This window comes from Delphinapterus leucas, chromosome 19 (genome assembly GCF_059928025.1).
Source record: "Delphinapterus leucas isolate spDelLeu-1000000601 "Yukka" chromosome 19, BTC_Dleu_Yukka2, whole genome shotgun sequence".
NCBI classification, from domain to species: domain Eukaryota; kingdom Metazoa; phylum Chordata; class Mammalia; order Artiodactyla; family Monodontidae; genus Delphinapterus; species Delphinapterus leucas.
The window spans coordinates 15,185,092-15,205,220 of record NC_143147.1 but is presented as its reverse complement, the minus strand read 5'-3'; the positions used below and the strand labels follow the sequence as shown (position 1 = coordinate 15,205,220).

The window sequence follows — 20,129 nt, the reverse complement described above, 5'->3', positions numbered from 1 at the left end:
TAGAGTGGAGAAGCCTAGCACAAGTGACCTTAACCAAGGGATCAAAGTTAACATCACCAGCAGTAATGGGATGAATCATGTCCTGTGCCTCCTGATACGAGGCACCAAGAAGGACACACAGCATTTCTAAGCTTTCCTGCCAAAAATTTGCAACCTGATTTATTCATAAAACAACAGCAACAACAAATAACCTAGGGGACATTATGTGATATTGTGATTTACAATAAGAAATATATATTTCATCTTTGTCCCCATTTCTGGCACAGAGCTCCTAAAACCCTTGGAATTTCCCAGTTGATAAGAGCAATGGGAGTATCTTTTCTTTTAGTATTTGGTCTTTTGTCCTTGGTTTCTGAAATAATGCCAGGGCCATAAAAGTGAAAGGAATGTCTTGTGTCATAACAAGTGTCATAACAAATCCCCTTCAATCACACTTGAGCTTATGTTAACGGGGTGACTTTTGGAAAGCCCCTAAGGATGGGGACTGGTTGCCAGGGGAGCCAACCATGTGATTAGAGGGTTGGAACTTTCAATCCCAAACTTCCAGGGAGGGGAGAAGGGCTAGAGGTGGAGTTCAGTCACCAATGGCCAATGATTTAATCAATCGTGTCTATGTAACAAAGTCTCCATAAAACCCCAAAAGGACCACGTTTACAGAGTTTCTGGATTGATGAACATGTGGAGGTGCTGGGAGGGTGGCACGCCCCTTCCCACAAAGCTTGCCCTGTGCATCTCTTCCATCTGGCTGTTCCTGAGTTGTATCCTTTTGTAATAAACTGGTAATCTAGCAAGTAAACTGTTTTCTTTCTTTCTTTTATTTTTGGCTGCAGTGTGTGGCATGTGGGATCTTAGTTCCCTGACCATGGATCGAACCTGTGTCCCCTGCATTGGAAGCACAGAGTCTTAACCACTGGACCACCAGGGAAGTCCAGTAAACTGTTTTCTTGAGTTCTGTGAGCCTCTCTAGCAAATTAATCAAACCTAAGGAAGAAGTGGCGGGAACGACTGATTCATAGCTGGTTGGTTAGAAGCACTGATATCAACCTGGACTTTCCCTTGGTGTCTTGTATGTGGGGAAGGGACAGTCTTATAGGACTGAGCCCTTAACCTGCAGGATCGGACACTATTTCCAGGTAGATGGCCCGGAATTGAGTTAAATTATAGGACACTCAGCTGGTGTCGCAGAAACGCTTGATGTGTGGAAAAACCACACATCTGGCATCAGAAGTGATATGGTATTGTAGAAGTATTGAGAATAGAGGAGACACACAACAGGAAGTGAGTTTTTCCTTTATACCTTCTCTAAAACAACTGGCCCAGACACAAAAAAATCAATGTCTTGAAAGACAAAGAAAGGCCGAGAAACTGTTCGCAATTACAGTAAGTCCCCTACATATGAACAAGTTCCATTCCGAGAGTGCGTTCGTAAGTCCAATTTGTTGGTAAGTCCAACAAAGTTAGCCTAGGTATATAACTAACACAATCGGCTATATAGTACTGTACTGTAATAGGTTTATAATACTTTTTTTTTTTTTTCGGTACGCGGGCCTCTCACTGTTGTGGCCTCTCCCGTTGAGGAGCACAGGCTCCGGACGCGCAGGCTCAGCGGCCATGGCTCATGGGCCCAGCCGCTCCGCGGCATGTGGGATCCTCCCGGACCGGGGCACGAACCCGCGTCCCCTGCATCGGCAGGCGGACTCTCAACCACTGCGCCACCAGGGAAGCCCAGGTTTATAATACTTTTCACACAAATAATACATAAAAAAACGAACACAAAAAATAAAGAAAACATTTTTAATCTTACAGCGCAGTACCTTGAAAAGGACAGTAGTGCAGTACAACAGCTGGCATACAGGGGCTGGCATCGAGTGAACAGGCAACAAGAGTTACTGACTGGAGGAGGGAGAGGAGGTGGGAGATGGTAGAGCTGAAGGATCGTCAGCAACAGGAGACGGAGGGCGACCTGCAGTTTCACTCATGCCTGACGTTGAAGGCACAGGTTCTGGTTCCTTGCTGGAACCAGATGCATGTTCACACCTTTGAAAGTTCACAACTTGAAGGTTCGTATGTAAGGGACTAACTGTAAAGGAGCCTACAAAGGCGTAAGAGTGTGACCTGTGATCCTGGATTGGAAGACGCAATTGCTATAATGGACATTATTGGGATAATTGGGGAAATTTAAATATAGATTGTATACTAGATAGTGGTGTTGTATAGATATTAAGTATGCAGATTTGATATTTATATTATAGTTAGGTAAGAGAAAAATCCTTGTTCTTAGGAGATCCATGCTGAAGTATGTAGGGTAAAAGGTCATGATGTCTGCCACTTACTCTCACATATTTCAACAGTAATAATAAGAAGGAGAAAGTATATTCGTGTATATATATACATAATATATATGTGAAAAGAAAGACAAAGCAAATGTGGAAAAAAGTTGACTATTGGTGAATACAGGGGGAAGGTCTAAGGGTGTTCATTGTAGTATACTTCAACTTTTCTGTAGGTTTAAAATTGTTCAAAATAAAATTTAAAATAAAAAGCTAAAAACATTTCCAGTTGAAAATACTTTGGGACTTCCCCGGTGTTGCAGTGGTTAAGAATCAGTCTGCCAATGCAGGGGACATGGGTTTGATCCCAGGTCCGGGAAGATCCCATGTGCCTTGGAGCAACTAAGCCCGTGCGCCACAACTACTGAGTCCACGTGCCACAACTGCTGAAGCCCATGCGCCTATAGCCCATGATCCTCAACAAGAGAAGCCACTGCAATGAGAAGCCTGTACACCACAACGAAGGGTAGCCCCCGCTCGCCACAACTAGAGAAAGCCTGCGTGCAGCAGTGAAGACCTAATGCAGCCAAAAATAAATGAAAAATAAAGAAATTTTAAAAAATAATAAATAAAGAATAAAAAGCTAAAAACATTCCCAATTTAAAATACTTTGGTCTGTATTCAGTGATCAAGTGTGAAATTTCTGTATCAACTCCATTTGTGATACCAAGTTTGGTAAAATAATGAATGAACCAATTTAAAGATAGTGCATTTATCTTCCTTAAAATGACTAATGAAGGAAATGAGAAGCCAGAGGGGTAGAGGCCAGGGAAAAAGGGTTTCAAAATGAGAGTGAAAAACAATCAAAGATGTTGCAAAGAAGTAAGATGTGCGCTAAGGCGTATCTGCTGGGTTGAGTAAAGGGGACTTTGGTGGAGCATCTGGTCAGCTGGGGAGTGGGAGGGAGGGCCAGGGAGTTATCAGTGAAGGGATGGTTGTGAAAGCCTGGGGAAGGATGGGATTTGTAATACGAGTAGAGGATTTCGGTTGTTTTATTAATCGATTGAGGGAATTCCCTGGCAGTCCAGTGGTTAGGACTCCACACTTCCACTGCAGGCGCCACAGGTTCAATCCCTGGACGGGGAACTAAGATCCCGCAAGCCTCAAGGCGTTGACAAAAACAGACAAAAAAAAAGTTGATTGAAGTTTTGAGCTTCCGAATTTTGACAGAAAGTGTGTGTGGTGGTGACTTGGGAGGGTGGTGATAAACAGCTAGTCCTCTTCTAGGCTTGCTACCGACTCCAGTTGCCTGGGATTGTCCCGGGTTTAGCACTGAAAGTCCCTCATCCTGGGAACCTTCTCAGTCGGGATGGCCACTGTCCACTCCCAGGTTGCTCCCACTGATATTAACTGGTCACTGCCAGCCTGGGAGGTTACATTATATTTTTCGTTCAACAAGCTTTTGCTGGCGGTGGAAATATGATGGCCAGCAAAGCAGACACAGCCCCGACCCTTACAGACCACGGGAAATTCCTTCTTTGCATTGAAGTGGTATTAATCAAACTGGGCCTCTTTTAAAAAAAATCTTATTTTCCCTCATTATAATGGTAGAAAAATTGAGAAGAAAAGTGTACAAAGGCAGAGAAAAAAAAAATCACACTGGCAGATTTCCTTTCAGTATTTTTCCTACACATTTCCCCAGTCACTTCCTATCAGTGTCCAAAAAAATGCAAGTTAATTTTAATTTTGGCCGCAAACCAAGAACAAAAAGGTTAAGTGCATTGAATTAATTTTTCAAGCCAAAGTTAAAGGCTCTGAGGATGATCTGCTGTCTCCAAGGGTCCAATCCCTGTTTTTTTCCACTAGCAGGTGTGATCACAGGCCTGGCAGAGGCGCGTAATGACTTTCCCTCCTCAGCAAGGCTTCCTGCTTTGCAATTTTTTTTTCTTTTTACAAATTGAAATGCTGCATTCATTTGATAACGAATCAAGTAGAACAGAGGAGATTATGGTGAAAAACAACAGTGCCTCACCCCTTCCCATCCTGTTCCACCCAACACCCTCCTGTGACCTAGAGGCAACCCCATTTTTTTTTTTAACGGCATAAATGAAACAGCCAATTTTATTCAAATTCTCCAAAATTTATGCTCAATATGTTAATTGTTTCTAAAATGTTTCACCTTTGTATAATGGTTTTATTATTTCATCTTTCTTTTATAGTTTTTTCATTTTTTTCTGTACAGCTCTTCAGTAGAAGCCAGAGTCCTGAGCTGCCCAGTTAGGAGCCTCTGACCTACTATTCTGATTAAGTTTCTTCTCAATATTCATGGCCAACATCTGGCTTCTAAATGAAAGGCTTTTGGTCTTTTCAATCACTTGCTGATAGGGTGAGACTGCACTGTTACCCATAACCACATGACCTAATTTAGAATCAATCTTGGCATCCAGTCTTGAATTTCTAATCAAATTTACAATCCACCTTTCAGCTTCTTCTGAAGTCATGTTCAGTTTATCTGCCAACATGTTTATGCTGCTACATTGATGGATGCGACAAAATGTCTCAAATACGAAGAGACAGGCATTTTCAATGAAATCCTCAAGACAAGCCACCAAGACGAAATCATTCACTAGCACTGATTCACATTCCCTTAGCTTTTTCTGAGCCCCATCAAAGTCAAAGTTAACATATAAGCATTCAACAGACTCTGTAATTGGGTTTTTATATGTGTAAGACTCCTGTTGAATAACTTTGACCAGATCTTTTAGCACCTGCCGGCGTTTTCAGACATCTTTGTTTGTTATGACTGCTGTGGTCAAATAGTGGAGAATATGTGGACACATTGTCTGAACTGTGTTAAGATACGGTGGCTGGTAAAGGAAGAGATCAATAATGTTATCACACCCTTTAGGGTGATTGAAGAAAACAGAGACCAATGAATGAGCCACATTCGCTGCTGAAGAGGCTGAAGTGGAGAACTCACAGAATTATTATCTATCGTCTCTTTTAATGGTGTATGGTCTTCCATGGCTGCATCCCAATTCTGCATTAAGATTTCAGAGGCCAGTTTTCCCCAGAGTGAACTCAAAGCATTTCTATCCATTGCTGGAACCAACACTCTAAAGAAGTAAAGATATTCTGCTGCTCCAGAGTAATTTCCACATTCATATTGGAATTTTGCATATCTGTAGAGTGTATCTAAATATTCCTGCCTAAAACCATGCTTGTCTGCCAGGTAGTCAAACAGCATCTGACCATCCCTGGTTGACTGCATTTGAGGCAACCCCTTTTAATGGTTTCTGTTTTTATTTCTTTTGGAAGTTGTTTCCAAAAATCCTAGCTCAAATGCCCGTACTTTATTTCTTTATATATCAGTTTTAGTGAATGTTGAGCTTCCAATAGAAAACATGAGGCGTTTAACTCATTTACCCTCCCTCTCCCTCTCTTCTTCCCAATAATGACTATTTATATTATTATTTTTGTTTTTATATTAATTATTTTGGTTCCATCTACTTTCCTCAGCATCTCTAGCAAGAGAGGCCAGCTTGTAACTCCTCTTTCTCTCCTCGCTTCCACATGCAAACTTTTCTCAGTTTCACATTTATTGTACAAAGTCAAGATTTTGGGTATTTACAATTGTTCCTGCAACCACAAACAAGTCTTCTTGATTTTTCTATGTCGACTCCAAAGGTTAAGATCCAATGAACAGTATTGACATTATGAGGGAGTTGTGAATACTGATCACACTCAAACAACGGGCTGGAACCCCGTGCCCCCAGCAGTAGAAGTGTGGGGTCTTAACCATTGGACCACCAGGGAAGTCCCAGGATTACACTTTCTATTCAATGCACTCAATCCCACAACCCAGGAGAATGTTTCAAGCATTAAGGTCATTGATTAATACTATGTCAATTAAATACCATCATGTCATGTTAGAACTTGCCTATCATTTAAACTATTATTTATTTATCTATTTTGGCTGAGCCGGGTCTTAGTTGCAGCACGTGGGATCTTCCTTGCGGCATGTGGGATCTTTTATTTCACTTGTGCCATGCGGACTTCTCAGTTGGCCCACAGACTTCTTAGCTGGGGCATACGGACTCTTCGTTGCAGCGTGCATGTGGGATCTAGTTCCCCAACCAGGGACCGAACCTGGGCCCCCTGCATTGGGAGTGTGAAATCTTACCCACTGGACCACAAGGGAAATCCCTTGCCTATTATTTAAATCAAGAATTTCTTCTTCAGTTTTGGAATTTTCCTAGAGATTCTGATGGCTTTTCTTTCTTCTTGTACTCCTTACCTACAGCATGTCTTTTTTTCCCCCGAGTTATTGTTCATACCATTTATACAATTCAAGCCACATTTTTGCTTCCTCCTCCAGGTAGAACCCATTACTCCCTAAGTCATCATCCTTCATTCCCTGTTCTTTGGGCTTAGATCCACTGTTTCCTGTATATTATTTTGTCTTCTTTCTGGTTTGCTACCACATTTTCTGGAATACATCCTCAATTTTCTAGAAAAGTGTGTGTGCAGGCCAACTTTGTGTGTCAGAACAAGTCTTTATCTGTTTGACCAGATATATAGAGAATTCTAGGTAGAAATTCTTTTCTCTCAAAATTGTGCAGGCATGTCTCCATTCAGTCTTCTAGGATTCACTGGTATTGACATAAAGTCTGTAGCCATTTTGATTCTTGTTCCTTTGGAGAGGAATAGTTTTTCTCTTCAGAAACTTTTAACATCTTCCCTTTATTCCTGACGTTCTGAAATTTCATGAGGAAGTATCTAGATATGGATAATTTTTCATTCATCATCTTGAGCATACAGTAAACCCTTTCAGAATGAAGACATGACTTTTTCTGGAAATTATCTCTTATTTTTTTCTAAGATAGTTTCCTTCCCTCCAATTTCTTCATTATTATTTTCTGGGGTTCCTAATAACTGTATGATCCTTCTGGATTGGTCCTCTGTGTTTGCTGTCTTTTCTCCCTGATTTCCATTTTTCCTCTTTTCTTTTTTTTTTTATAAATTTATTTATTTATATTTTTGGCTGCATTGGGTCTTTGTGGCTGTGCGTGGGCTTTCTCTAGTTGCTGCGAGCAGGGGCTACTCTTCGTTGTGGTGCGTGGGCTTCTCATTGCAATGGCTTCTCTTCGTTGCAGAGCACGGGCTCTAGGTGCGCAGGCTTCAGTAGTTGTGGCACACAGCATCAGTAGTTGTGGCTCACAGGCTCAGTAGTTGTGGTACACAGGCTTAGGTGCTCCAAGGCACGCGAAATCTTCCCAGACCAGGGCTCGAACCCATGTCTCCTGCATTGGCAGGTGGATTCTTAACCACTGCGTCACCAGGGAAGTCCCGCATTTTTCCTCTTTTTATTCTATATTTTTAGAGATTTTTTTTTCTTAACTCTATGTTGTAATCCTTCTATTCAACATTTATTTTTGCAACCACAGTTTTAGTCTCTACAAAATAATTTTTGTTCTCTGATTGCTCCTCTCTCCCACAACATCCTGCTCTTGCTTTATGGATGTTTCGTCTTCTTGAATCTCCAAGTATATTAGATAGTTCTCTTTGTACTAGGAATTATCTGTTTTCTCCAGTGTCAGTTTTTTTGTTTGCTTATTTTGGTCTTTCTTTGCATGCTACTTGTTCTCCCATATGCATGTAGATCCTTGGTAATATTTAATAAAGAACTACCTAGGTATCCTGGATTTCCTCTGCTGGTATATAAATTATACTCTTTCTCCTTTAGGTTTTTCCCTGGTGGAAATTTGGCCTAGAAATTCTTTGTGCATCAAGATAGGACATATCAACTGAAAGGCTTCAATTGGGGTAGGGAAGGGGTTGATGGTCAACTGTCAGGCAGTGGGCCACCCCAAGTGCTAGAAGGAAAGACACTTATTCTGAACCTCCAACATTCATACCAGAAGCATTAACTTCCCTCAGACAATTGATTCCATTTCTTTGGAGACAAGATGTCTGACATTTTGTCTGAGGGAAAATGCCTTCTGGTGAGGAAGGGAAGTAGAGTCATAACTGATGCTGGTGGCCTGTCTTCCAGGCCTTCAATCAATTCTGGGTTTTCAGTCCCCCTTCTCCCACTGTCCTTTGCCTGTTGGCCAAGACCGTGGCCTCTCCTTGGCAGCCTAAGCAGCCAGGCTTGGCTGGACACCCCCCCCCCCATCTTGGCTGTCTTTCCTTTTGATACTGTCTACTTTGATTTCAGTGGGATCTGAGGGGAGATTGGTGATGAGGAGTATGCCTGACCTGGGATCAGAAATCCTGTTTTATTTCCTAATTGTTCCACACGTCCAATACCCAGACTGACAGAGGCCCATGGTAATGGCTCACTCGTCAAGCTCAGTGAAAATCAAAGAACTCTTTAATGAATATCAGGGTCATCTCTAAACACAAGGCTCGCACGTTCATCTCAGGGCTCTGGCCTCAGAGCTGAGGAGGGAGTGGGTAAACTGAGGAAGGAAACCAAATTACTTCAAGAAAACACAAGCATTGCCTTTATGTGGGTCAGCCTTTTCCAGATGGAGGTCTCTCTGGTCACCTGAAGGAAGGGGGCTTGTGCAGGGACAGACCCCTGTGGCTGACAAAACCAAGACCTTCCTCAGCTCGAGGCCTGGTGGGAAGAGCCAGCCACCCTCAGGAGTGCACACAAGCTCCTCAGATTCTCTTCAGTTCCTCACCCGCTCAGACAATGGTGTCTGGTACCAGTCTGCATCTTGCTATTCTGTCCTTGACTTTTTCCAACTCTTGCCCAATAACCTCAGATAATCCCTTTCCACTCTGTCATCCCTTTCTTCATCTCATTTGTATGCACCCAGAAAACCCTAATCACACCTATTAAGCACAGAATAATGACAGAGAAAACCTTGCTTCAAGGGAAAAAGGAAAGTCACAAGTTTGAAGTAAAATTAAATTTAAATCAGTGTCATTAAGTGATATAAATCCTGAAAATGACCAGAATTCCTTCTGGGCTTTCCACCAAAGCCTCCTGGGCTTCTTCCTTCTCCCTGTATTAAATGTGAACCACTAGAATCCCCAATAAAGATCTGTCCATTCATTCATTTATTAAATATTTATTGAGTGCTCCCTGTTTGCCTGATACTTCGCTAGTCACCAAGTACAAACAGAGGAGAAGAAGACATGTCGGCCCTGTCCCCTTGGGGCTTTCCGTTCAATCAACCAACAAATGTTTATTAAGCATCTATTATGTAGGTTGAGAACTGAAACCAGGGATACTCATTCAGCTTAACATTGATTTTTTTAAAAAAATTAATTATTTATTTTTGGCTGTGTTGGGTCTTTGTTGCTGCACGCGGGCTTTCTCTAGTTGCGGCGAGCGGGGGCTACCCTTCCTTGCGGTGCGCGGGCTTCTCATTGCGGTGGCTTCTCTTTGTTGCGGAGCATGGGCTCCAGGCACGCGGGCTTCAGTAGCTGTAGCACACGGGGTCAGTAGTTGTGTCTCGCGGGCTCTAGGGCGCAGGCTCAGTAGTTGTGGCACACGGGCTTAGTTGCTCCGTGGCATGTGGGATCTTCCCAGACTAGGGCTCGAACCCGTGTCCCCTGCATTGGCAGGCAGATTCTTAACAACTGTGCCACCAGGGAAGTCCCAACATTGATTTTTTTTTTTTTTTGGCTGCGTTGGGTCTTCGTTGCTGCGCACGGGCTTTGTCTAGTTGCTGCGAGTGGGGGCTATTCTTCGTTGTGGTGCTCGGGCTTCTCATTGCGATCGCTTCTCTTGTTGCAAAGCATGGGCTCTAGGTGTGCAGGCTTCAGTAGTTGTGGCACACGGGCTCTAGAGCACAGGCTTAGTAGTTATGGTGCACGGGCTTAGCTGCTCCGTGGCATGTGGGATCTTCCTGGACCAGGACTCAAACCCATGTCCCCTGCATTGGCAGGTGGATTCTTAACCACTGCGCTACCAGGGAAGTCCCTTAACATTGATATTAACGTGACTATTCCACTGCCTTCATTGGCATAACATTTTTCTAAGAGACTTGCCCAGAAAGATGAATATTGCAAATTAACTTTATTGCTTATTTATTGCTGACAGTTTGCACCCTAAGACTGTTTGAACCCCTCACCTCAAAATTCTCATTATTCTGTGTTCATTCTAAACTATTACGCCATGACCCTTCCCCAACCCTAATCAACCCCCGCTCCTACCCCATGATGGAAAGACTCTCCCCCTTTAAATGAGATTTCAGAGTCTCAATAAATGTCATGGCCTTACTCATCTCCCTGTGAAGTGTTGTCAGACTGTCAAGGGGTAAGCAATAAACCTGGCTTTATCTTGCCAATAAAGAGATATCTTTATCTTGTCAAAAAGATATCACGAGGTTGCTCTCGTGATATCTGGGGAGCCAGCATTTGACAAAGTGCTGGGAGCACAGTGGTGACTGATGTCCTCATAGAGTTTACATTCTAGAGATAGACGATAAGCAGATAAACCAGGAAATATGTAATTTGTATTTTACAATGTAGTTGGGGAGATAGTAGCCAAACAGATCATTACAAATTACAAACAGATCATTACAAAATAACTAAGAAGGAAATAAAGGATAGAGAACGGGGGAAGTTGGGAACCTAATTTAAAAAAATGATCTAGAAAACTCTCTTTGAAGTGACTTGAGCCGGGGGTGAGGGTGGTCTGAGCGTTCCAGGTAAGGAGAATAACTGGTGTTGAGACCCTGAAGCAGGAAGGTGGTTCAGAAAGGTTCCACAATGGAAGAGAAACCAAGTCAGGAGGGCAGCGGGGGAGCGGGCAGGACTGAGCAGAGGGGGAAGGCAGAAGGGTCTCCACATCCTTACCTTGTTCAGAACCACTGCTTTACCTTGTTGTTTAACTATGACTTTTGCAACAGAGTTTTTTCTAATCCAGTACTTCTCTTTGCAAATATGCAGAGGTGAATACTGCAGAGTTTAAATGAACTTTGGAGAGTCTTACTGTTTACAAAAGTGTTTTCATGGCAAAAAGGGTCCAGCTTTTACGAAATTCAACTGAGTAAATTTGAAGGTCTAATTGGCTTTATTCAACATTCATGAATCGGGCAGCATCCCATTTAACAAGCAGAAAGGCCTCTGAGGAGTTGAACCGAACGGATCTTTTATAGGGACAAAGCATTTATTAGCAAAAGAAAAGAAAGGATTGTTTCAGGCAAGGTCCCCTTCCCTTTGGGCCAGGAAGGGCAGGAGTCTTTTGGAGACTACCTCACTAGTGTGGATCAGGAAATTCCAGACTCATCGGTTGAAAACTCAACTCCTGGGAGAGGCTGTAACTGCAATTAGGTTAGGTATTACGTTTTGGTTTTGCTAACGTGGCTTTGCGCCACGTTAAATTTAAAGAGTTCTTGTAGCTCCACTTGAGCTCAGGTTAGCCCTATTATTTGTTTAAGTGGCTTCTGTGTTTCCAGAGAAGTGCATTTGGGGAACACACTTGGCGGGGTTGGGGGGCGATGTTTCTGGCACACAGGTCTAGAAGCTTGCTCTCCCCAGCTGCATGACCCCTGGGTTTAAATCAACTACCAACTGATTTGCTAAAAGAAGTGAAAACCCAACCCGCGCTAATGGATGCCCTCAGGCTCCTTCCGTCACTTACAGGAAAGAATCGTCTTTCGGTGCAGCTGCTAAAATCCAAATGCGCCTTGGCCTCTAACCGTGTTGACTGAGGGATTGCCTAGTTACCTTGGTCTGGAGGCCTAAATTAGCAATCTCGCTTGGGCAGGACTAGACCTGCAGGAGCTGCAGTGCTGTCGCCCCGGCCACCCGTACACAGCCCGAGTGGAGTTTCTGCTCATTTCAGCCCTCGCTGCCTCTCTCCCGCCGGCCGGCCGCGTGGAGGGCGCTCAGCCGCACACCCCATCTCGCCCGCTGCGCACTCACACAAACACTGCCCCGCTTTTCCACGCCCGGGCGGTGCGTGCCCCCGGCCGGGACTCGCTCTGTGGTCTGCACGCGGAGCGGCGCGCGTCCCGCCCCGTGCACTGCTCTCGGCCGGGCTCGGAGTTTAATCTCACACACAGTGTCCGGCTTCCTGTCCTCATCACACACACACCCCCTCCCGCCCCGTTTCCCTGGCCCCTCCCTCTCTCCAGCCCGATCCGCCCGCCGGCTCCCCCTCCCCCGATCCCTCGGGTCCCGGGATGGGGGGGCGGTGAGGCAGGCACAGCCCCCCGCCCCCATGGCCGCCCGTCGGAGCCAGAGGCGGAGGGGGCGCCGGGGGGAGCCGGGCACCGCCCTGCTGGCCCCGCTCGTGCTGGGCCTGGGCCTGGCGCTGGCCTGCCTTGGCCTCCTGCTGGCCGTGGTCAGCCTGGGGAGCCGGGCATCGCTGTCTGCCCAGGTGAGGCCCGCCTGCACACCCCTCCCTGGGCAGATCAGGAGCGGACTCTGCCGAGCAGCTGATGGGGCCGGGTGGGCCGAGGGCAGGGGGCCAGGAAGATGGGTGGAGGGTGAGATGTCAGGTGGAGAAGGACAGGGTGACGCTGCCTCCTTCCCAGCAGGAGCCTTCCCAGGGGGAGCTGGTGGCAGAGGAGGACCCCGACCCGCTGGTGAGTGGGGGTGGGTGCTGGCCTCGGGCTGCTGGGCATGGGAAGTGTGTGCCGGCTGAGGGTGCAGGGTGTGCCCCGGTTGTGCCAGCAGTGTGCGGGGGTGTGCACCAGCCGCGCCGTGGGGCATGGGTACGTGAGAGAGAGGGTGACAACTGTGTGTGAGGGGTTTGTGCCGCGCTTGTGTCAGCCGAGTACGAAGCGTTTAGTGGCCGTGGTGGAAGTGCGAGTGTGTGGGAGTCTGTGTGGGAGAGGGATGCTGGCTGTGTGTGTGGTGCGTGTACCCACTGTGCATGCTGACTGGGTGTGGGCGTGTGTGCAATGTACCAATGGCTGGTTGGGCGGAGCAGAATAGGGGGATGTGGCTGGTTGTGGGAAGGGGGGCGAGGGCTGCGGCCTGACCCTGGAGCTTGCCTCCTTGTGGCCCTGGCCACTCTTGGCTGAGAGGCTCGGTCCCTCCCTAAGACTTCTGTGCCTCTTGCTGGCTGGGGCCTCTCGTGACGGGCCCCCTGTCGGTCTCAGTTTATGTCTCTGGGAGTCCCTGGCAAGATCCTGGTTTAGCCCTGCCCTTAATGTCCCTAGGACCTGAATCCCCAGACAGAGGAGCGCCAGGATACCCTGCCTTTTCTGAAACTGGTTCGGCCTCGCAGGAGTGGTGAGCAGCCCTTTATCCCAACCTCAGGAATAATAATAGCGGCTGGTCTGTGGTGGCTTCTGGACTCATTATTGCTTTTGTTCATCATAACAGCCCCGTGAAGCAGGCAGAGCAAAACCCATTATCCTCATTTACGGATAGAGAAACTGAGGCACTGAGAGTAAATGGGGGGTTCAGAGTCATGGAAACTCGAACCTAGAATTCTGACCCTCCCTCTGAAGCTCCTTCCATGGCATAGACCTGCTTCTCGCTTCAGACCCTACCCCAGATATGAAGGTGGGATGGCCAGGAATTAGGAGAACCCCTGGGGTCCTGATGAAGATGAGGTGGGGGAGTCAGAGGCCTGAAGCCCAAGAAGCAAAGAGACTTATGACTGGGGTGACCGTGTGACCACGTATCCAGGTTTGCAGGGGGCTGTCCTGGCTTACACCTGTTGGCTCAGAGCGATGATTAATAACACCCCTATTGCTCTCAGAAGCATCCCAGTTTGGATAATAAGTTATCAGCGGCTCTACCTATGGAGGAAGATAAGGCCTGAGGTTCTGAGGCCAGGAGTCTGGACGAGAATAAGGATGCCAGGGTTTTGAGGGGGATGGGGCTGAGAGAGCAGCTCCTGGCCCCTCTAGACGTGGGGACTGCTTTGCCCCTCTGTCTTTCTTTGATTCTCAGCACCTAAAGGCCGGAAACCACGGGCGCGCAGAGCGATTGCAGCCCACTATGAAGGTGGGTGACCGTGAGCCATGCCCAGGGAGAAGGGGTGGCAGAGGGGCAGGGCAGGGCTCACCAACCCTTTCCTGTGTCTTACAGTTCACCCACAACCGGGACAGGACGGAGCGCAGGCGGGTGAGACCCCATCCCCACCTCTGAGCTCTTCCCTGACCTCCATAGCACTGGCCTTCTAGACAAAGGCCCCCCCCAAAACCTTGACTTCCCACCCTCATCCCCGCCTTCAGCCTCAGAACCCCAGAAGCCAGTTCAGGAAAGTGCTTAGGGCTCGCTTCTCTCAGCTCCCGAACCTGAACTTTCTCCGTGACTCAGACATAGGACCCTGGGGGAGGCCCCTTCCCCTCCCAGAGCACAGGCAGATTCCCCCCGCCACACCACCAGCCCAGCTTATCCTTTAGCCCTTGCTTGTCTCCAAGAAGCATCTTTGATTTTTTTTTTTCCTCTTCTTTCCTCTCCATATTCCAAGAGTCTTCTTGCTCTGATCATTTTTCTCCAAATGTTTCCAGTCTCTGCTCTTCTTTTCCATCCCTACCCCACTCCCCACCTCAGCGCCATGACCTCGGAACCTCAAACTCATTCTCCAGTCCCTTCCCCATTCTAGACTTTCCCCGCCCCTACTCTGTCCCACCTGTGTTGCTAAGCCAAGCCCCCCTGAAGCCCGCCTTCCATTATTCTGTTGCTTTTCTGCTTGGATTGCAGCCTCTCCCTGGTCTGGTCTCAACCTATTTTCCTGGCACACCCTTATGCCTTCTCCACATTTGTTGGGCTGACACCCCCTCCCCATCAGCGTGCCTCGTCTGGACTTTGCACATCCTGTTCTCTCACCTGGAATGCTCTTCCATGTGAGAGGTCAGGAGGCAAGACATGAGAGTGGCTTAGTCTAGGGGTCTGGCAGCAGAGATGGGGAGAAGTAGATGGATTCAGCGTGTGGCTTGAAGATAGGGTTTGCTGTGGGGATGAGAAGGATAAGGGAGAGGGGGGAATCAGAAATGACTTGTAGATTTTTAACTTGGGCATCTTTGAGAATAATGGTCCATTTATTAAAATGGGGGTTAACCAGGGAGGAAATAGGTTGCGAGGTGTGTAAATTAATAATTGAATTTGAGATCTAATAATAACTAAGTGGATACATAATAATAAACGAGTGAGTTTCACAAATAGATGGCCGCACACGGTAGAGCACACATCCTGGGCAGGATGTGTAGGGTCAGGAGTCCTCACCAGATGGGGGTATTTAAAGCTATAGGTCTGGATGAGACACCTAGGGGAAAGACGGGCTCCACAAGTGAAGCCCTGAGGCTCTTGGACCTTTACAAGTGGAGCAGAGGAGGAGAACCCAGCAGAGACTGAGAAGCAGCCAGAGAGAGGGGAAGAAACCCAGGGAGGGTGGTGTCCAGGAGTCTCGGGGGGGGACGACACAGTTTTAAGAAGGAGGATGTGGCTGTCTGTGTTGAATGCAGATGACCAGTCACATGAGATGAGAACAGACAAATGACCGCTGGGTTTGGTAACATTAAAAGTCAACTGGTGACCTTGACAAGGGCGGTGTCAGTGGTGTGGTTAGGATGGAAGCCAGCATGGATTAGGTTAAGAGAAAATGGGAACTAGGAATCGGAGACAGTGACAACCCTTTCCAGAAGTTTCTCTGTGACAGGAGCAGAGAAATGGGCCAGGAGGTAGAGGAGGATGTGAATCAAGGAAAAGTTTGGTCTTTTTAGTGGTAAACAATACTGCATGAGTCTTAGCTAATTCTTATTCAGTGTTTAATCTCATCTAATCCTCGGAACAGTCCTGAAAGGAAGATAATCCGATCATCTCCATTTTACAGATAGAGGTGATGTAACTTCTCCGGGTCATGATGATACTAAGAGGTGGAGCCAGGATTTGAACCCAGCTAGTGTGTGCTTGTGTTCCAGACATTGTGTGAGAGGCAACTGCTGGTGCATGGGTGGGGAAACCTGCAGGGCAACATCAAGAAGGTGGGAGGGGGTGGGTTCCAGAAGGAGGAGAGGACACATCATCCCATCACCATAAGAGGCTCAATGGCAAACATGAGAACAGGTTGGTTTGTGGTTTCGGTGGCAGGACGTGGGGGAGCCCTTACCTGATGACTTCTAGGTCCTCTGGAGAACGAGGGCGGCAAGAGAGATGGTGCTAAAGCAAGCGTAGTGGGGGAAAGAAGGACAACTGCCATGCAGTAAGGAATGAGTTGTGATTGTGAAACTGAGTGACACCACGGTCCCAGACACACCATGCCCTTAGCCACAACCAGCTCAAACTGGTTCCCTAGCCAGGAATGCCCTCTCTCCTTCTCTCCCCCTACTCTTCCTGCCCCAGGCCACCTTCCTCCCTTCTGTATGGACCATTTATTTCATCGGTTACCCAGACATTCATTCATTCGTTGACTCAACACACATGCCCTGAGATCCCACTGTTTGTAAGGACCCGGCTAGGTGCCCACAGTGAATAATACCCAGACCTCTTTACAAGGAATTGCTGTCCAGGAGAAGAGACAAGCATATAAATTTGTAAATTACAATGTGATACAACAACAACAGTAAAGAAAGTAGCCAGAGGCGCGTGGCGGCACAGAGGAGACCACTTTACAATGGGGTAAGGGACTCCTTCCCCAGGAAGGTGTGGGCCTTGAAGTGTGAGTGTGAGATGGACGGGGGGGGCAGGGGCCACTTGTGCAAAAGCCCCGAGTCTGCCAAGAGTATGATGAGGCTGGGGGACCGGAGCAGCGCGATGTGGCTGACAAGACAGAACTAGAAGAGCAACATGCGGTGAGGCCAGAGAAGAATATGGAGCCAGGTCACAAATGGAATCTGGAAGTTATCCTGAGGTCAAAACAAGAGAGGCAGGCTCGCATCTGCATTTTAGAAACGTCACTCTGTGGCTCTGTGTCGCGTAGCCAGTAAACTGGACTAGGCAAGACTGGAAACAGGGAGTCCAAAGAGGAAGCAGGCTGGGAAGAGTCCCAGTGAGAAGTGGCAGGGGCCAGACCAGGGAGGGAGACAGAGCCGTTTAGGTGGCAGAATTGCTAGAAACTGGTGATCAGTGAATGAAACTGGTAAAGGAGAGAGTGGCTTGGGTGCCTGGTAAGAGGTAGAACCAGGAACCCAATGTGGAATGCAGACAGTCAAGCACATTTGGGACAGGGGAGGACCAGGCTCAGTTTTGGGTTTTTTTTTGTTTTTTTGTTTTTCAGGCTCAGTTTTGATCTAGGTGAGTGTGAGGTGCCAGGGGCTATTCTGATGGCAGGCAGGTAGCAGTGTCAGGAGGGGCAGGAAAGGGCAGGGCTGGAGGCTCAGGTTGGAGTCTGCAAAATAAAGGCCAAGGGAACCCCTAGGTGGGGATGAAAATGCCCAGCGAGCATTATGTTCTCCTTGAGAAAGCAACAAGGATAGCGCACCGGAGCAGGCAGAGGGTGGGGCTGCTGGGGAAGGAAGCTGGCCGGGCTACTGAGATGAAGCCAATGAAGCCCTGGAGAGTGGCCTATGGACCCAAACAAGAGAGAGCTGTTGCCACGGCCACCTCCTTCCCTCTATCTTCCCACCAGCGTGTGCTTGGTGCCCACTCAGGGCAGGCCCAGCTCCAGGGGCTGGGGTGCAGTAACAAGACCAATACCTCTGTCCCCTGGGGGAGTCAGACCCCAAACTATCACAGAAGGAAATAAAATGATTTCCCTCCTTGGTGACTGCTGTGAGAGAAACGGGGTGAGTGGAGGAGAGATTATTGGAGACGAGCTATTTCAGGCTGGGAGGACTGGGGAGGTCTCTCAGAGGGACCAGTCTGACAGAAGGGGCCAGGCAGGGGAGGAATCCTGTGGGGAGGGAAGAGCAGTAAAAGCCCTGTGGAAACAATGAGCTTGGTGCGCCCGCAGGAACAGAAAGTGGGCTGGAGTGGCTAGAGTCTTGTGACTTGGAGGAATGTGTGAGATTAGATGCGAGAGGTAAACAGGGGCAGCCCATAGAGGACCTGGGAAGCCACTTGAGACCCTGCTCTGTCATTTGAATATTTATCTTCTTTACAATTTGCAATTACCCTCACTCTAGACTTTTGGACATTTCATAGAAATCATATAATACGTGATCCTTTGTGACTGGCTTCTTTCACTTAGCATAATGTTTTCAAGGTTCCTCCATATTGTAGTATGTATTAGTATTCCATTTCTTTTTTTTTTTTTCCCCCTTGGCCCCAGCGCGTGGCTTGTGGGATCTTAGTTCCCCAGCCAAGGATCGAACCCGCAACCCCTGAAGTGGAAGTGCAGAGTCTTAACCACTGGACCGCCAGGGAAGTCCCATTATTGCATTTCATTTGATGGCTGAATCATATCTCATTGTATGGACTTAACACAATTTTCCTTATCCATTCATCAATGGATGGACATTTGGGTACCATTTTATTATTTTTAATTTTTTTTCTTTTTTCCCCTCTTTTTAGCTTTTTTTCCCATATTTTCCTTTTCTCTTATTTTTAATTTTAATAATCCAAGTAATGTATGATTCAAGTAATGTATTGATACATTCTCCAAGTAGAAGAGCAAACAATACAGACACAAACTATAAAAGCCCCCAATGCTTCTTCAATCCTCCTCTTCTCCCCAGAAGTGGCTGGTGACAACTTGCCCTGTTTGGTTCTGGTCATATACGTTGGGTTTCTTCACCGAACTTCCTATTACACTCCCAGCTCCCTAGGCCCTGGCGCCTCCCTTGCCCTGGGCCCTCTAGATATCTTCTGGGTAAGGTAGGCCCAAATGTTTATAAACTCAGTGGCTGGGAAGTGTGAGAAAGTTCTATATAAAGGGATTTCCCCCTGTCTCTGAACATCCACATTCAGGTGTGGACGGGACGGTGAGTGGCTGGGAAGAGGCCAAAATCAACAGCTCCAACCCACTGCGCTATGACCGCCAGAGCGGGCAATTTATGGTCACCCGGGCTGGGCTGTACTACCTGTACTGTCAGGTAAGCCCCACCTGGCTCCACGGGTAGAGCAGGAACTGAGGGAGAAGGGCTGGGCTTAAGGGGTGGGGGCAAGTTAAAGGTGGGGGAGGAGGAGCTTGGGGTCTGGGCTGGACAGGAGCCCAGGGCAAGCAGAGGCCTGGACTCCGCCCCCTGCCCCCCTCCCCCACCCCCCAGGTGCACTTTGACGAGGGGAAGGCTGTCTACCTGAAGCTGGACCTGCTGGTGGATGACACGCTGGCCCTGCGCTGCCTGGAGGAGTTCTCGGCCACAGCGGCCAGTTCCCTCGGGCCCCAGCTCCGTCTCTGCCAGGTGTCCGGGCTGTTGCCCCTGCGGCCAGGGTCCTCCCTGCGGATCCGCACCCTCCCCTGGGCCCATCTCAAGGCTGCCCCCTTCCTCACCTACTTTGGACTCTTCCAAGTTCACTGAGGGGGCCCTGGTCTCCCGATGGTTTGCCAAGGCCGCTGGCTCCCCACGGCAGCTCTCTGAGCACCCCAGTCCCCTCTGCCCACACTGAGCGGCTCCTCCCCCAGAACTGCCTCTCCCTCTGTAGGCTGCCAGGGCACACTCAAGAGATGGCCATGCCACAGAAATAGTCCCCTCGTCTCTGACAGCTCCCCACACCTCCAGCTCTCCACCTCACTAGCTCCCAAACCCCCATTTATCTCCTGACTCCCCACCCTGGCTGCAGCCCCCCAGGACACTGTGTTTACTGTACTCTGGGTGACGATGGGTCCTGAATACCCCTCTTCAGGCACTAAGAGGGGCTGGATGCCAGAGAGACTGGGACTAGGCCAGGAGTTCCCGAATGTGAGGGGTAAGAGACCAAGACATAATTCCTCCCCTGATAATTCCCTGTGGATTTTAAAAACAGATATTATTTTTATTATTATTGTGACAAAATGTTGATAAGTGGATATTAAAGAGAATAAGTCATGGTCGCTCTCTTTATTGGGCCTTA

General features: G+C 47.7%; 1 protein-coding gene and 1 pseudogene across 3 annotated transcripts; one reads left to right on the top strand and one right to left on the bottom strand.

Moving 5' to 3' along the window:
- Positions 1 to 3,429: 3,429 nt before the first annotated feature.
- Positions 3,430 to 6,698, bottom strand: LOC149744760 (eukaryotic translation initiation factor 3 subunit E pseudogene; annotated as a pseudogene).
- A 5,640-nt stretch (positions 6,699 to 12,338) lies between these two features.
- Positions 12,339 to 20,106, top strand: LOC111185779 (tumor necrosis factor ligand superfamily member 12). Of its 3 annotated transcripts, none has more exons than XM_022595679.3 (7): positions 12,339 to 12,618; positions 12,776 to 12,826; positions 13,406 to 13,478; positions 14,148 to 14,201; positions 14,286 to 14,321; positions 19,047 to 19,171; positions 19,346 to 20,106. In XM_022595679.3, the coding sequence occupies exons 1-7, from the start codon at positions 12,460 to 12,462 to the stop codon at positions 19,595 to 19,597; spliced, it is 750 nt and encodes a 249-aa protein (XP_022451387.1). In that variant the 5' UTR covers positions 12,339 to 12,459; the 3' UTR covers positions 19,598 to 20,106. The 3 variants fall into 3 exon arrangements, with proteins under 3 accessions (XP_022451387.1, XP_089756564.1, XP_022451386.1); XM_022595678.2 differs by having other exon boundaries at positions 12,411 to 12,618; positions 12,779 to 12,826; XM_089900438.1 differs by lacking the exons at positions 14,148 to 14,201; positions 14,286 to 14,321 and having other exon boundaries at positions 12,359 to 12,618.
- The last annotated feature ends 23 nt before the right edge of the window (positions 20,107 to 20,129 follow it).

Bases quoted from the DNA above. Each gene is read 5' to 3' on its own strand.
- LOC111185779 (XM_022595679.3), top strand. From the start codon at position 12,460: ATGGCCGCCCGTCGGAGCCAGAGGCGGAGGGGGCGCCGGGGGGAGCCG. The intron at 13,479-14,147 runs GTGAGCAGCCCT...TTTGATTCTCAG, and splicing joins GGTTCGGCCTCGCAGGAGTG to CACCTAAAGGCCGGAAACCA. The intron at 14,322-19,046 runs GTGAGACCCCAT...ATCCACATTCAG, and splicing joins ACAGGACGGAGCGCAGGCGG to GTGTGGACGGGACGGTGAGT.